The following is a 17103-nucleotide window of genomic DNA, read 5'->3' as shown; positions in this document are numbered from 1 at the left end:
TAGAATAGTCCCTAGGACATAGTAAATGCCATATAAATATTTGCTTTAAAATTCTAGCTCTACTCTTCCTCTCAATTTTTTTGTAAGCCTTAAAAAATTTCTTAAAAAAAATAAACCAGACCAAAAAAATAAACATAAATAAAAAATAAATAAGCCGGGGCACCTGGGAGGCTCAGTCAGTTAAGCGTCTACCTTTGGCTCAGGTCATGGTCCCAGGGTCCTGGGATCGAGTCCCGCATCAGTTCCCTGCTCAGTGGGGAGTCTGCTTCTCCCTCCGACCCTCCCCCTCTCATGCTTTCTCTCTCTCTCTCTCTCTGTAATAAATAAATGAAATCTTTAAAAAATAAATAAATAAATAAGCCAGACCTTATCTTCCCAGAAACAGGCCTTAAACAAATTGACAACAGGGAGAGGAAAGGAGTGTGCTACCCCTTAAAAACATTTGACTTGCTAATTAAAAAATGTAAATGTAATTTTGAATTTTTTGTCTCAAAAATGTAGTAAACCGATGTTGAGTACTGAAAAACAATTCTAGCTCTGTTACCTACTGAGTAACTTCAGTCAAGTCTGCAAATCTCTCCATGCCTCAGTTTCTCATCTTTAGAATGGACATAATACTAATGAAACTAATGCATTTATTAATAACAATATTAATCATCATTAATATTACTTGCTAATACTGTGTGGACTAAATGAAACAATTTATATAAAATATCATCACGTAAGTACACATTACTGGGTTGCTACTGTTTTGAAATACTCCGGTGCATACTTGACAGTGCTACATCGAATTAGCTGAGCTTGCAAGTCCCTCTATTCTCCAATTTCCTTATTATTGAATTCTCAATTTTGAGTTATTTTACAGATGTATAACTCCAGAGAGGAAGTTATAGATTCAAAGCAACATTGTCAGTGCAGATGGAGGGTATGAAGCAAGGTCAATTAGATCCTCCTCTTAATCTTTTTGTGTGTGTGTTTCTTTTTTCTTCCAGGGTCCTGTTTCCCATCAGTTGGATTATTACGCTCAAACTCTTCACTTTCTCCTATCCTTAGTCAAGTGCTTTGAACAGAAACAATGGGCCCTGTGCTCTTTGCATATGTAGTTCTTCCCCTCTGCTGGGAGAGGGTGCGGGAATGCAGTGGGGGAGGGGGACTGCCCAGATTGGGGCAGGAGAATATGGAGTCAACAATATTTTTTTTTATGTGTCATGTATCACTGATTCCTTTAGTCCCTTAACATGCATTGGTATTGTGGTTTTTCCCCCACAAATAAGCCCAGATGTCTCATGCTGTGTTATGTTGTAATTGTAACTAGTTGTGGGACTTAGGAGGCTACATCACTCCTTGAATGGGTAAAGAAAATGTGATTATATATATATATATATATATATATATATATATATATATATATATATACACATACACACACACACACACACACACACACACACACACACACACCCCACAGTGGAATATTACTCAGCTATCAAAAAGAATATCTTGCCATTTGCACCAATGTGGATGGAACTAGAGTGTATTACACTAAGTGAAATAAGTCAGAGAAAGACAAATACCATATGATTTCATTCATATGTGGAATTTAAGAAACAAAACAGATGAACATAGGGGAAGGGAAAAAAAAGAGAGAGGGAAGCAAACCATAAGAGACTTTTAACTATAGAGAACAAACTGAGGGGTGCTGGAGGGAGGTGGGTGGGGATGGGCTGGATGGGTGATGAGCATTAAGGAGACACTTGTTGTGATGAGCACTGGGTGTTATATGTAAGTGATGAATCACTAAATTCTACCACTGAAACTAATATTGCACTATATGTTAACTAGAATTTTAAATAAAAATTTGAAGGAAAAAAACCCCAAAACTACATCATTCTTACAAAAAGAATCTTCGTTTCTGTCCTTGTTCGAATTATAATTATTATTTCTATGAAAAGATATTGTTTGGATTTTTTTCTGCCTACTTAGTCTCAAAAATGCTGTTAACTATCAATTCATGTATCATCAATTCATGTAAAATGGATTTCCCCAGCTTGCCCATCTGGGACGTACAAGCCAGAAGGTTCTCCAGGAGGAATCGGCACTTGCCTTCCGTGTCCTGATGAAAATCACACCTCTCCACCTGGAAGTACGTCCCCAGAAGACTGTGTCTGCAAGGAGGGATATCGGGCATCTGGCCAGACCTGTGAAGGTAAGTCTCCCACGTCTGGCAAATAAGAAATATAAAAGCTGATCTCTTTGAGAGGAATGATGCTGATGTTTCCATCCAATTCATTTTAAGTGATCTTTAATATTTCTTCCTCTAATCTTATTTGGGAGAAGTTCTCTGTTTTCATTAAGTAGCATTTCTTATCATTGCACACATCTATAATCTTGCTCCAGAGAAAGTGGTCTGAGACCCCAGGAGTGATAGAACCATGAAACCAGAAAGATTTAGTACTTGAAAAAGATCTCCTATGAACCTGAAAGCCACAAATCTAACAACAAATGAGCTGGTTTGGGCTCTGGTGATATTTAAATCCATTTAAAGAGAATTATTTTTATGAGTAAAGTATCTTGATAGTATTCATATCAAAAGTTAAAGTTATTGAATTAGCCTGTAACATGTGCAAGAAGCTGTGGGATCTGTAGCAGATGTACTGTGTTGGACTTATTCTTTGTTTCACGCCACCTTAATTAAGAAGGAGAATAAATAATGACATATGAAGATCAAGAACTAGAAAATCTCACATCCACATAGGTATCAAAATAAAACATTTTTAAAGCTTAAAAAGACTAAATAGTCTTTAAAAAATTTAATTGGAAGTGAATACATACCTAATAGGAGTGAGATGTAAGGGTTCTTCTTCCAAATATGCACTTAGAAATTGAAATGCAATAAACAGGAATGATGTGGGTGATTTAACTGTGTCTAAAATGTCCTCTTAAACAGACAAAGAAAAGGAGCCTGCTTCAAAGGCTAATTTTGCTTTTTTATTTTCTTTCTGTAAATGTTAGTTGTCCACTGCCCTGCCTTGAGGCCTCCTGAAAACGGTTACTTTATCCAGAACACTTGTAACAACCACTTCAATGCAGCCTGTGGGGTCCGATGTCACCCTGGATTTGACCTCGTGGGAAGCAGCATCCTCTTGTGTCTACCCAATGGTTTGTGGTCCGGTTCAGAGAGCTCCTGCAGAGGTATGCAAACTGCCAGTCCACATTGTTGATTGCCTTGCTTGATTTCCTTGATTTAAACTTTAATGGACCAGTGAAGTTCTTTGTTTCTTGGAATTTCATAGACCACAGACCACAGAAAGAGAAAAGATTATAGGACATCTGAAATCAGAACTACCAAGTTCAATTGACCACATCATCATAAACTATCCCCTTTATGTTTCTTTTATGAACTAGCAAAGAGCAAAGAAAGGGCCTTCCTGGGAAGGAAATGGACAGGTTACCCCAAACCTCAGATTTTAAGCAGCCAAGACAGGGTGCCAAGTAGAGTTTTGGAATGCTTGGAATGCGGGCTTTGATGACTAATGTCATTGAGGACTGGGAACCATACCGGGGTCCTGCAGCAGGAGCAGTGAGCTGACTTGTATGTCTCCAGCCATTGCTCAGAATAGACAGTGTTCTATAGAAAGTGGGAATTTGCTAAAGTGAGATACCAAAGAGCCTAATCAGGCCAATGGAAACAGGGATTTATGGTACCTCGAATAGAACATAAGGCTCCCACATTGAAAAAAGAGAAAAAACAAATAGAATGGTACCTTAGTCTACCTCCACTCTTGATCTCCAAGATCTCCTTTCCTACTTCTTACAACTATTGCACACACAACTTCCTAAGTTTTCTTTTTTTAAAAAAATAAGTCCAGTTTTTTTTTAAGATTTATTTATTTATTTGAGAGAGCATGCGTGCATGAGCTGGGGGCAGAGGAAAAGAATCTCAAGCAGACTCCTTGTTGAGCGCAGAGCCCGACGTAGGGTTGATCTCATGACTCTGAGATCATGACCTGAGCCGAAACCAAGAGTTGGACACCCAACTGACTGAGCCACCCAGGCTCCCCTTAGACAACTTCTCAAGGTTTCACAAGTAGGGTTGGAAGAGAGGGCTATCTAAGAAAAGAGGGGAACAAGCCAAAGGACTTGAGATTCCCTTCCCATCAAGCTTCTGAATACAGTATTTCCCCCCTACCCAGAGTTGCCAGATGAAACCCAGGACACCCAGTGAGATGCAAATTTTAGATAAAGAACAGTTTTTAGTGTAAGTCAGTCCCATACAAGATTTGGGACTGACTTATACTAAAAGTGAGATGTTGATTTTCTAAAACTCAGATTTACCTGGATCTCCTCATTTGTTTGTTTTTGCTAAAATCTGGCAACCTCATCCCCACCACATCCCGTAGGCATCCTTTGGCAGTACACCTTGGGATTTGATTGCTCCAGGACCCCCCATCACATAGTTCCCTGGAATACTATAAAGAGTTTTCTCTTGGTTCTTTGCACCCATAAGGGAAGGCGACCCACTCAGGCTCTGAGGTCATTTGTGAGCCCCAGGAGACCACCACTGCAGTTATCAGCTACCGTATTGAACCCATCCATTAATATGAATCTGCCTAACTCAGGTCCCAACCCATTCTCTTCTCTGTATCTACAAAGAAAAGAAGAAATCAGCAAAATTATACAAGGGGGACCTGAAAAAAAAGGGGAACAAATGGACTCACTAAGATTCTGAGGCAATCACAGTGCTAAATAAGGCCAGGATGCCAAGAAATGGAAGAAATATGAAAACAAAAGGATTTCTGAGGATAAAAAAAAGAAGGTTGGAGACACAATGACCAGACAGTGAAAAGACAAATTAATAAATTAGAAAACCAACTCAAGAAACTCTTCTGTAGGGGGTGCCTGGGTGGCTCAGTCGGTTGGGCGTCTGCCTTCAGCTCGGGTCATGATCCTGGGGTCCTGGGATCAAGTCCCGCGTCAGGCTCCCTGCTCTGTGGGGAGCCTGCTTCTCCCTCTCCTCCCCACTTGTGCTTTCTCACTATCTCTCTCTCTCTCAAATAAATAAAAAATCTAAAAAAAAAAAAAAAAGAAACTCTTCTGTAGGTAGAGAAGAATTTCAAAGAATAAAAAATACAAAAGAATAAAGTGAATGGGAATCATCCCAGGAAATAGACTCTTCTTATATTGGGAATCTAGAGAGAGAATGGAGTGAGGGAGAATATATCCCCAAGCTGAAATCTTGAAAATACACACAACTAACATCTTTTTCTTTTTTAATGATTTTATTTATTTATTCGAGACAGAGAGAATGAGAGAGACAGAGAGCACATGAGAGGGGGGAGGGTCAGAGGGAGAAGCAGGCTCCCCGCCGAGCAGGGAGCCCGATGCGGGACTCGATCCAGGGACTCCAGGATCATGACCTGAGCCGAAGGCAGTCGCTTAACCAACTGAGCCACCCAGGCGCCACAACTAACATCTTTGATATTCAACTTAACATCACTTAATGAGTGCTAGAAAAAAATGATTGAAAACAGATCCATATCTGGAAATAATCTTAGTGAAATTTCTGAATGCCCTGGAAAAATGGAAAATTGTCCCCATTTCACAGTTCGAAATAAGTAACACCACCTACAAAGGAAAGAGGATCAGACTTGAGCCTCTTATTAGCCATTGTAGATATGAGAAGATGAGAGTATGTTGCCAGGATTCTGAGAGAAAAGAATCAGACCCTAGATTTCCAAACTCAGACAAGCTACTGTTTATGTGGGAAGGCCAAGGAAAGACATTTTCAGTCCTGCAGTCTCAAATGGTAAAAAGCCACAGGCCGTTACTGAAAAAGTTAATTGTAGAAAGCCTCTCAGATGTATTCCTATAAAGTCAACAGTTATAAGCTCTGTGTCAGATCTCTACCTCTTCTTCCAAATACTTAATGGCAGAGGGTGGAAAGCATTGCATTTTAACCTTCCACTTACTGGCCTTCCAAAGAAGAGTGAGAGAAGCAAGTAGACAACCCCTTTAGGATAAGGTCTGACCCCTGCCTCTTTACCTTCCACCGTCCATACCCTGAGCCTCGGATCCTGCACTAAAGCCATAAGAAATGGCCGTGTCCTCTCAGGAAGCCATCCTTTGACAAGTTGTTCCTACAGCTTTGAGTGTCTGATAGGCCTGACTTTGCTGTTGGTCCCTATATATAAACCCTCTGCTGTTACCAAACTTCTCAGCCTGAATGGGATGACCTCTAACTTCTGTATGTGTGTCCACCAATCTGTTCTCCCCTGATTAGAACCTTTGTGCTCTGTGTGTCAGGGTCAGTGGGGGAAGTATGGTCACCGTGAGTGTCATTGGATCAGGGATTTATTTTAGGAATTCAGACCTTGCACAATTTTGGAAGAGCTGGCAAACTGAAGATCTAGAAGAGAAGTTGGAACATCAGAGGTGTTACTACCAATTCAGTCTGTAAGTTCAAGCCAAATGTGTTGGGAGGTCTAAGAGAAGCTTTTTGCTTGTGTGTAACCACACCCCATGGCTCCACAGCCAAGAACCTGAGAGTGAGTTTGGGGCCTTCTTAGGTCAATACAGTTAGCAGTTGGGACTCAGAATGGAGGCTAGCAAAGACAAGCTGGAACCCATGGGACATGTCTACATTTCCCATCACTGAGTCTGGCTACAGTGACCACTGCTTCCCTTACTGCTTTCTAAAATCCAGGGCAGGTTCATCTTTTGACCAAGCCTAACGTGGCTTACAGTAAGGGGATTCTGGCAGCCTATTTCCCAGCTTAACCAACATGTTATAATACAACCAACACACTTAACTTTTATTAATCAACTTGTGTATCACCGCTGCTAGACTGTTAGTTTTTTATGAGCACAGAATGTATCTTTTCCTCTCAATCCTTGATTATACCACTGGTGAATGATCAAGAACTTGAATTTGACAAATACACACATTGATACATGCACTGATAAATAGATATGTCGGTGATCTGCCTGTGTCACTTCCCATTATGCATGTGCATTTTTAAAAAGCATTCTCATTCTTATTTATGCAATTTCAGTTGATATTCTAATATAAATAAAATAATTTTAATCAAAGCAGAGATATACTACAGGATCATGGCTCTTCCTGAGATCCCTTCAGTTTCATCCCCAAAGCTCTGCCTAACTTACCAGCGTACAAAGTTGTCCCAAATGAAGATACTTAATCCCTTCCTCTGGCTCATCTTTAGTGAATTTAGTTACTTGAGATATTGTTCTTTGAAATATATACCATATTTCATTAATTCTAGAACACTTTTCCCCCCACATTTTAACATCCCTAAAAACTAAGATGCACCTTAAAATCAGTTGCATTAAGTCCTTTCATAGATATTATTGTTTCTTTATTAGTGGCACATAAAATAATGGTGTGCCTCATGATTGGGGCATCTGGGATTCAATGAAATATGGCAGCTGCTTGGGGATTCAATTCTGTCCCAGGGTGGGAAACAGAGAGAAAATAGTATTTTAGGATCTAATTTAAATCTAATTGTAGGAACAGAACCATTTTAGTTATGTTATCTTTTTCTTGAAAATCTTTATGAAATTGGGACAGAAATCAAAGATCAGTGTAAAATATAAAGGCTCTTACAACTTTCATGTTGCACTGTTAATGTCTTATAGTGTTAAATAATACTCAAAAGGCTTGAGTCTTATTCCTCCTTTGTATTCATCATAAAGCATTTATACTCTTTCTTAAAATTTTTTATCTGAATTATACACTTATTTCTAAACTCATAAGGATTTTTTTGTGGTTTCCTAATGATAACTCACTAAACCACAGCATCATAGTAAATTAAATTTTGTGATAGAATTTTTTTCTGATAAAATGGTCCAAACAACAATGAGAATCCTACATTTAACATCAGGTTTATTTTATTTTCAATATAGATGCTATCGCAATTTAGATATTGAAAGGAACTGTTTATCTGGGGAAAAAAATTTAATTAGTCTTTAAAATGAGAACCAGAGCAGTTCTCACATTGTCTACTTCTTAGTAGACTGTCTTCTTGAAAGAATAAATTGCTGTTTTCTAAAAAGACCAAATCAATATTTAAGGATTGCTTTAACATGGATGTACATCAAGAAACATTTATTGCAGAATTTTTCAGCTTGTTGAAATAAAAACTAATAAATAGGCATGTTTCTATTAAAAACATTCTTGGTTGAAAAGGAATATAAGATGTTTAAGGACTAAATAGGAATTCTTACATATGCTTTGTTTCCCAGAGGAGCAATGAAAGTTTATTAAAACCAACATTTGAGAAGCATTATAATTTGTATGTGTATGAAACACCAATTCTAATTTACTATCAGTACTCTTGAGAGATGTTGCAAATCCATTTCGTCTTGAGTTGGAAAGCTGGAGTGATTTTAGCAGTTTATTAAATCTAAAAGTAGTTGTTTAACATGGTTTTCCAGATTCTGTGTATTTTGATCATAGGAATTTTATCTGTTCACCTTTTAATTCCACCTGGCACTTGGCATTGTGCTACATATGGTAGACACACTCAATAGGAGTCAGAATGTGGAAGGCAAAATACTTCCGTGAACCTGATGCGCTCAACAATGATTCTACTTACACGATGGACACGTTCAATAAAAATCAAGATGTGGAAGGCAAAATATGTCTGCTCATCTGTCATCAGTAGTTGACTTTGGTCCAAGTCATCCCAGGGATTGAAAGGCTAAAGCTTATGGTTTATGCTTTAATTTGATTCTTGAATTTTCTCTCTAAGAGTGATCAGTCCTAAATATATATATTTACTGCACCCAATATTTATGCTCCGCTGGCTGAATATCATTTGAATGGGTTCCTTCACAATAGATCCTGCCAAACAGTGGCTTCAGTAGAATATGCACTGAATATTTTTCCCCAACTTCCTTTCCTCTTATTATAAAGTTAAGCTTTCATCATAAATATATGCTTGATATGAAAAATTGGCAAATACAGAAATCTTGAAGAAAAAAATATACCTTACCCAGAGTCCGCCCTAAATTCTTGAGTCCCAAATTATTTTGTTCAAAATATCTAGAGATTGCCAGGTTGTCTTCTGGCCTTTAGTGTTGCAGAAATGCTATTGTTGATAACAGAACTTTGTTCTTTTGCAGAGGTTATTTGTGTGTGTGTGTGTGTGTGTGCTATGCCTTATGCTTGTAGGATTATACCTGTGAGCAAATGAATATAGGTGACCATCCTTTGGCATATCCAGCAGGAATGCATTCTCTTTTCCTCTCCATATCTCTGTTTATGACAGGGATGTACATGCCATCTGACTGAAAGGGTAAATTTCCATGGGGCTCTGCAGCCTCCCCCGCCTGCTCTTTATTCCTCTTTCCCCTGTTCCTACTTTACCTTCCCCTCCCTATTCTTCAGCTTCCCCTCCCTTCTCTGCATTGTTCTTCCCACTCCTCCTTTCTCTTTTCTCACCTCCTCTATTCTTCTTCTCTTCTACCTACCTTCCCCTCACCTTCTCTTTCTTTTCTTCTCTTCTCTTATTCTCCCACTTCCTTTCTCCTTTATCCTTGCCCTCCTTCCCCTGATTGGAAATCCTGAACAGAGTGGGTTTAAACCAGAACTGGAGGAAAAGAGGTGTAGAAAGAATAACTCTTTAGAGATGATTTTCTCTACAGAACATACAATGGATTGGAGATCCCAGTAGGGTATAGAAATTGATGGAATTGAAGCCCTTGAAGGAGTGATCCAAGAAGATAGGAGGCTGTTTTCAGAGAGTGGGATGCTTAAGTTGATGATAGCAAGGTCTAGAACATAAGGCAATGAAAGGGAGGCTGAGGTAGGGTGAAGGATATGGTTATTGGAGAAGAAGAGGTGAAAAATATGACTCCTGGATACTGGAATGATCTTCTACACAGAATATATGAAATCACCGATGTGTGTGTGTGTGAGAGAGAGACAGACAGAGACACAGAGAGACAGAGAGAGACAGAGAGACAGAAAGAATAAAATCTTCAAAGAATAAGTAGCCCAGAGGTCAGCAGACAATTGGGAAAGAAACGATGTTGAATATTTAATATCACACTGGGAGCTGAAAGGTTTTAGAAAGAAAAGAGGAAGGGAGAGAGAAAAATCTGGGAAGGCACAAGGAGCAAAGAAGACAACTCTGTCACCCGCAGGCCTTGCTATAAGAGACAATGAGGTTTTGATTAGGATAAGAAAGTGAAAGAAAAGTTGACAAGTGAAGTTTAGGATAGGAGAGGATTTACTGAAGACTGATCATGTATTCCAGAGGTCAGATGCAAGAGTTTGTGAATTAGATTTGGAGTAGAACTACATGGGGATGACCCTGGTAGATGAGGGATAACCTTGGAGCCTTGGGCTTCCTAAGAGATTGTCAGAAACAGGAATATAGAATGTCATAAGATTAATTGAGATAGACCTTAAGACACATTACGGGATTTTGGTGGGCTAGACAGCAAGGAAGGTCTCACCAGGAGAGCTTAGAGCACAGATGCTGTTTGGGGACCTGCAGAGGCAGGAGCAGTCCGAGTGCCCTCTTGGAGGCTCTCTGATGTAGTACTGAGACTAATGAGTTAGAATCAGCAGTACTAGAAAAATGCATGTTTCTCTGGACACCCCGTGGTGGGTGCTTCTGCTGATGGGGTTGAGGCTGACCAAGGCACAGGGGCATTTCCAGGATCAAGGGTTTAGTAAATAGCCCCTGGCTGCTCTCTCAGGGTGGTTGTGAAGCTGATAGATAAAGGAATCATGTCACCATTGTATCAGCTCACTTCTCAGACCAGGGAAATGTGATCCTAGGTCACATGCTCTACGTCCGAACAGGGTTGGAGCACACACAGACCCCATGAGCTGATAGAGGGGAGCGATGTTTCCCTAGGAAATTAGCAAAGGAAAAGCGAATGGATGCCGGGCACAGGAAATTAAGAATTATGTACAGCTACTGGTATCAAAGACCCAAGTAACAATGTCCTAAACCAATTAAGAGTTTATTTTTCTCTCATCTAAAAGAAGAAGAGAAGCAGGTAATCCTAAACTGGTGTGATAGCTCCATTGTCATTAGAGACCCAGGCTTCTTTAATTTTTTTGCTCTACCATCTTAGGGCATGATAGTTATCCTAGAAGAGTATCCTGTACTTTTACTGTAATATGCTGGGGTACTATCCCTCATGTCCATATTTCAGGACAAAGAAGGAGGAGGAAAAGGCAAAAAGCACTCTCTCAATTGAAAGAGTCTCCATTAAAAAGCTTTTCCAGACAACTTCAGCTCACATCTCATTGTCTGTCATTGGTGCGATGGAGGTGGGCAGTTGTTACCTTCTAGCTGTGTGTATTCTATGCTGAATAAAACTGGGAAGAATGTTACTGGGTAGACAACTAGCCATCTTTGTCTAAAAGCAGCAGCAAAAACACACAAATAAAACAATCTTAGTGCATAAGGCAAGATTAGCATCATGAACTAGGATTTGCAATAAGTGTCTTGGAAGAAAGGGGTGAAAAAGCTAACAGGACCAGAGTTATGGTCAGAGAGTTGGATACTGAAATTTAAGACTGCAGAGGCTGGGACCATTAAAAGGCCCAGGATATGCCCATAGGCCCATGAGATCTGAGAATGGAGTTAATTGTGAACCTGAATCCCTGTCCTGGAAAAGATTCCTTCCTTTTGTTGGACCGTAGCTTGGAAAATCACAGCAAAGGCCCAGCTGAGGGTTGCAGAGACCTCCCATTGTCAGCCACCTCCAATCTACAGGTGTCATCATCCATCTAGGACTGGACTCCTTAGATTAGCTTAAGTTTCCCACCTATGGGCAGGTGACCGAGCACAGTCATTTTGCTTGGGCAGAGCATCTGATGAAACACCTGCTTTTAATCGTCCCACACAAGCTCAAAACATAATGGCGCATTATTTACTATTTGCCATTTTAAGAAAAGGTATGTTCTTGCTTGTGTAGGCATTATTAAACTTACAGTTTTTGTCTTTATTTAGTAAAATGTGACCTAGTTATTTTCATTTTATATAGTACGGACATGTCCTCATCTCCACCAGCCCAAACATGGCCGCATCAGCTGTTCCATGGGGGAAATGTCCTACAAGACAGTGTGTTTGGTTACCTGTGATGAAGGGTACACACTAGAAGGAAGTGCTAAGCTTACCTGTCAAGCAAACGCCCAGTGGGATGGCCTAGAACCCCAGTGTGTGGGTAAGTCGTTGATGGCATGGTGCCCTTGGTGATTTATTTCTCTTGCTCTCAGATTTCTCCTCTTTTCTGTGAAGACCTAGAACTAAAATTGAAAAACAAACTGCGGGTTCTAGAGGGGAAGGAGGTGGGAGGATGGGTTAGCCTGGTGATGGGTATTAAAGAGGGCACGTTCTGCACGGAGCACTGGGTGTTATGCACAAACAATGAATCATGGAACACTACATCTAAAACTAATGATGTAATGTATGGTGATTAACAAAACAATAAAAAATTTTAAAAAAAAGTTGATTTCTAATGAATATAATAACTATATCTCCATATATACAGATGCACAGAGACACAGGTACATAAATGAATACATTGTTTTATTCCTCTTTATTCTGTAAAAAGACTTCTATGCCAGAATCCCATTTTCCAAGTCACTGAAGTTTATAGCTCTAAATGGTGATTTTTTTTTTTAACTGGGGCCAATTTGGGTGGATTTTTAAAAAAGCAAATGCTGTGTGATCCCTTGCTTTGCTTAAATACCAGTTACTTTCACCTTGTTGATGAAAGGACAAGATTATGAAGTAACCCTTAGGATAGACCGTAACATTCTATTTTACTGGAAGATTTTTTGCCTTCTCCCTCATGAAGAGTTGTGACATCTCACTCCTGAAATTGGGTCCAGAATGAATAAATTCAGGAGCTTTTCCAGTTTGTTGCTCCTTATATGCTGTAGATACAAATAACAATGGTAATAATAATGATGATGAGAGGGTAACTGCCATTTAGTGAATCCTTATTAAGGATACCTAGGAGCATGGCAGGTGTATAATTAAATTGATGTAGAAGTGTTGGGGTTCAGAGCCGATGGCCAAGAAAGAATTCTTAAGATGTCTTCAATGCTACAAGGTGGTTTTATTAAAGCACAGGGACAGGACCCGTGGGCAGAAAGTGCTGCATTGGGGTTGTGACGGGTGACTGATTATATACTTTGAAGTTGGGAGGGGGTTAGGGACAGCACAAGTCTCCCAGGTATTTTGGAAACAAGGTTTCTAGGAACCTGAGAGGACTGGCTATTGTTAGGAAAGGTGATTTATTATTGTTGAGTAAAAACTCAGTCATGTGACCCTTCAGATGATTATTAGTGGGCCATATGCTTGGAGGATGATTGCTAACATATATCTTGGGGAGGGGGGGAGTAGAGATAAAGGAAGTTTCCAAAGGAATTTTTATATATTAAAGTAGACTCACAGAATCCTGGGGTTCAGGCTAAGAATTCCTTTTGCCCTTAGCAAAGTATCAACATCAAGGCAGCTGAGCTCCGAGAGGAATGTCACTCTGCCTGTTTCAAGGACTTGTCAGTAGGCAGTAAGGAAATTTAATTTTTTCTTTTGCCTTTGTTTCCCACAGCAAAATAACCAACTTCCAAAAAAAGGAAAAAGAAGAACTATATGTAGGGAATAAACTGAGATATGCCAGGACCCAAGACAGGGAAACTAGATATTATAAATATGTCTGTTCCTTCCAAATTGATTTACAGGTTTGTTCTAGTATAATCTGGTATTGGATCTGTGGTTGATAATAGAGGAAGGTATCACCAGGAAGGTGGTTGAGCTTCCAGGGTCTGGGGGGATTCATTTAACAGCCCAAGAATTGACCCTCACTGTGCAAGCTCAGAAAAACTGATATTCTCATACTGAGAAGAGATTAATCTCTCCTGGACAGGAGAATGAAATTTACTATGAAACAAAAATTCAGTTCTTTAGCAATAAGATACCTACTGTTACCAATACTGTAAGACTTAGGCCAGACAAGCATGGTATTTTCCTGTAGGGGAAGCTACAGGAACACCCAAATCAAGAACACACTTAGTTTGCATAAAACCAAAGCAAAGGGAGTTCACTTCTTCAGGTATTCCACAGAATTAAATGAAATGAAGGTGAAGGATGTATCACCATAAAAAAGGTGGCTTTTATAGTGGGACAGTGAATCTCAATAAACCTCTTTAGTTGGGATGTTGTCTCCTTAGGCTAGATTTTTTTTGTAAATACAAATGTTTACATCTGAGAATCATCTCTTTCCCTGGTTCCATGACTGTCCACCTTCTCTTCTGAGGGACCCAGTCTTTCATTAACAATAGTAATACCTCTAATAAGGTTTTCCTGTTCTCAATTCTTCTTAAAATTGTTGTGCACATTTCTGTAACGATTTAAAATATATGCAAATCTCGGTGGATTTGTGTAACTATCAGAGGAAATTGCGTCTCTATTTACAGTTTATTGGGGAACAACTTAATGTCACCTCCAAATTCTGACAACCACCATAATTACTGTGAAAGTTCTGATTTTAAAAAATTGATAGAAATGAATAGAATGTGTATTGAAGAATAGACAGGTACAAAAGAGAAAAATTTTGAACGCGAAGTAAAATGAGGGAGAACTTACTGTCACCATCATAAGACAGATTGTGAACCCACAGTAATTAAAATAGAACATGAATTGTACAAGGATGCACAGAACAATGGAGCTACACATGATGAATTTGGTGCAGAAACAAACATTTGTTTACAGAAGAATACAACACTTAATAAAGGAAATTCCAGAAATCAATGGGGGAAAAGTTTGTGTAAAAATTAGTTTTGATTCCACTACATACATACAAAAAAAAAAATCACTAAATTAAGTTAATTAATTAAATCAGGCAAATTAAGGAGTGAAATATAAGAAAAGATACGGATTTTTATGAAGGAGAACTTTTTTTTTTTTTTACATTTCTTTTTATTTATTTATTTATTTATTTATAGTTTTTTTTTATTCTTATGTTAATCCCCATACATTACATCATTAGTTTTAGATGAAGTGTTCCATGATTCATTGTTTGTGCACAACACCCAGTGCTCCATGCAGAATGTGCCCTCCTCAATACCCACCACCAGGCTAACCCATCCTCCCACCCCCCTCCCCTCTAGAACCCTGTTTGTTTTTCAGAGTCTATCCTCTCTCATGGTTCGTCTACCCCTCGATTTCCCCCGCTTCATTCTTCCCCTCCCGCTACCTTCTTCTTCTTCTTCTTTTTTTTTTTCTTAACATATATTGCATTATTTGTTTCAGAGGTACAGATCTGAGATTCAACAGTCTTGCACAATTCACAGCGCTTACCAGAGCACATACCCTCCCCAGTGTCCATCACCCAGTCACCCCATCCCTCCCACCCCACCCCCCACTCCAGCAACCCTCAGTTTGTTTCCTGAGATTAAGACTTCCTCATACCAGTGAGGTCATATGATACATGTCTTTCTCTGATTGACTTATTTCGCTCAGCATAACACCCTCCAGTTGCATCCATGTCATTGCAAGTGGCAAGATCTCATTCCTTTTGATGGCTGCATAATATTCCATTGTATATATACCACATCTTCTTTATCCATTCATCTGTCGATGGACATCTTGGCTCTTTCCACAGTTTGGCTATTGTGGACATTGCTGCTATAAACATCGGGGTGCACGTACCCCTTCGGATCCCTACTTTTGTATCTTTGGGGTAAATACCCAGTAGTTCTTTTTGCCCCTCTTTTGGAAGTAGGAAGTGATTCTAGAGCTTATCTGGAAGAATATGTACACAAAAATCATGAAAATAAGATTGAAAGCGAAGAGTGATAAAGAATAGTAAAGAGAAAGTAGCTCTACGGGGTTTTAAAATATATATTAAAACTACAAAAATGAAGAGTTTGCAAGTACTGCTGTATAGATCAAGATGACCGAATAGATCCCCAAGCTTATGAGTTTCATGTATTACTAAGGAAGCATTGCAGGTCAGCTGAGAAGAAAAGATTTATTCAATTTATAATATAGAAAAATTGGCTGGCTCCTTGGGAAAAACAAATGAAACAAAATGAAATTCTTGTGTCTTTAATTCACACCAGACACCGAAGATCAATCCTTTGTAGTTTTTAAAATATAAATTAAAAAAATGAAACCATTAAAAATTAGACGAGCATATAGTTAAAATCTGTGAATGTTAACCAATTGCAGAACTTAAGTATAAAAGAGGTAGAAATAAAATCAGTAGATTAGACTGTATAAAAATTAAATAATGTTCACCCAAAATAACATAAGCAAACAATAGAAAAGAGAATATTAACAGGGAACAGAATCTCCAATGATTATCACAGCCAGAATGATAATTTTCTTAATTTGTGAAGAACCATCCCTAAATAAGGGATATTGAGTCCCACACGGTCATTACATTTGAACCACAAATTTGGCTCTGATTTTCCTCTTCATTGCAGCACAACAGAAAGTCGGGGCAGCCATTTGGCACGTATTGCGCGAAAAGAAAGAAACAACCGATTTCTCAGGAAAAATTGCTTTTGCCGGCACAGGGGTTTAAAAGAAATTTCAGGGAGGAGGCATGGTGGTGACGTGTTTTGGAGCTCAGGGAGTCTGCCACATACCTACAGGGTGACCTCAAGAATGCTGACTGTGGGTGACTTCCCCATAGTTGTGCCTCAGCACTCTTGTTTGTAAGCGGGAATGAAGACAGTACCCCTCAGTGCATAGGATTAAGTCAGTCAATACACGGAAAGCACTTGGAATCATGCCTGGCATATTACATGCTGAGTAAATGTGAGCAACTATTACATGGGAAATATAGACTAAAGATTCTAGCAGTGGTGCCAGTAGAATCATTACAAAACAAATAAATGTGCACATGGGTGGGGACACACACACACACACACATACACACACGCACAGCCTACGTTAAGTCTGAGTCTTGATTTTCCATTCTATTTGCATTCTGCCTCCTTCATCTATTCCAAAGATAACATGAAGGGGCCAGGCCCCAAATTGACACAGTGATTTGAGGGAGGGAATGAAAACTCTTCCCATAATGTGCTCATTTAAAGAT

At 39.2% G+C, this 17103-nt stretch overlaps 1 protein-coding gene across 6 annotated transcripts in view; it reads left to right on the top strand.

Annotated features, from left to right (window-relative positions):
• Nucleotides 1-17103, top strand: part of SVEP1 (sushi, von Willebrand factor type A, EGF and pentraxin domain containing 1) — a 192873-nt gene that overhangs the window by 56918 nt on the left and 118852 nt on the right. For all 6 annotated transcript variants that reach the window (XM_045882897.3, XM_045882896.3, XM_045882895.3 and 3 more), the window contains 3 exons: nt 2048-2206; nt 3013-3192; nt 12031-12210. In XM_045882897.3, the coding sequence (XP_045738853.2) occupies nt 2048-2206; nt 3013-3192; nt 12031-12210 (519 nt within the window). The remainder of the gene's footprint in view (nt 1-2047; nt 2207-3012; nt 3193-12030; nt 12211-17103) is intronic.

The sequence above is a fragment of the Mirounga angustirostris genome, unplaced genomic scaffold (assembly GCF_029215605.1).
Source record: "Mirounga angustirostris isolate CCGP_5_RB_7025 unplaced genomic scaffold, mMirAng1.0.hap1 SCAF_15, whole genome shotgun sequence".
NCBI lineage: Eukaryota > Metazoa > Chordata > Mammalia > Carnivora > Phocidae > Mirounga > Mirounga angustirostris.
The sequence above is the reverse complement of the archived record's forward strand: the minus strand, read 5'-3'. Positions and strand labels throughout refer to the sequence as shown.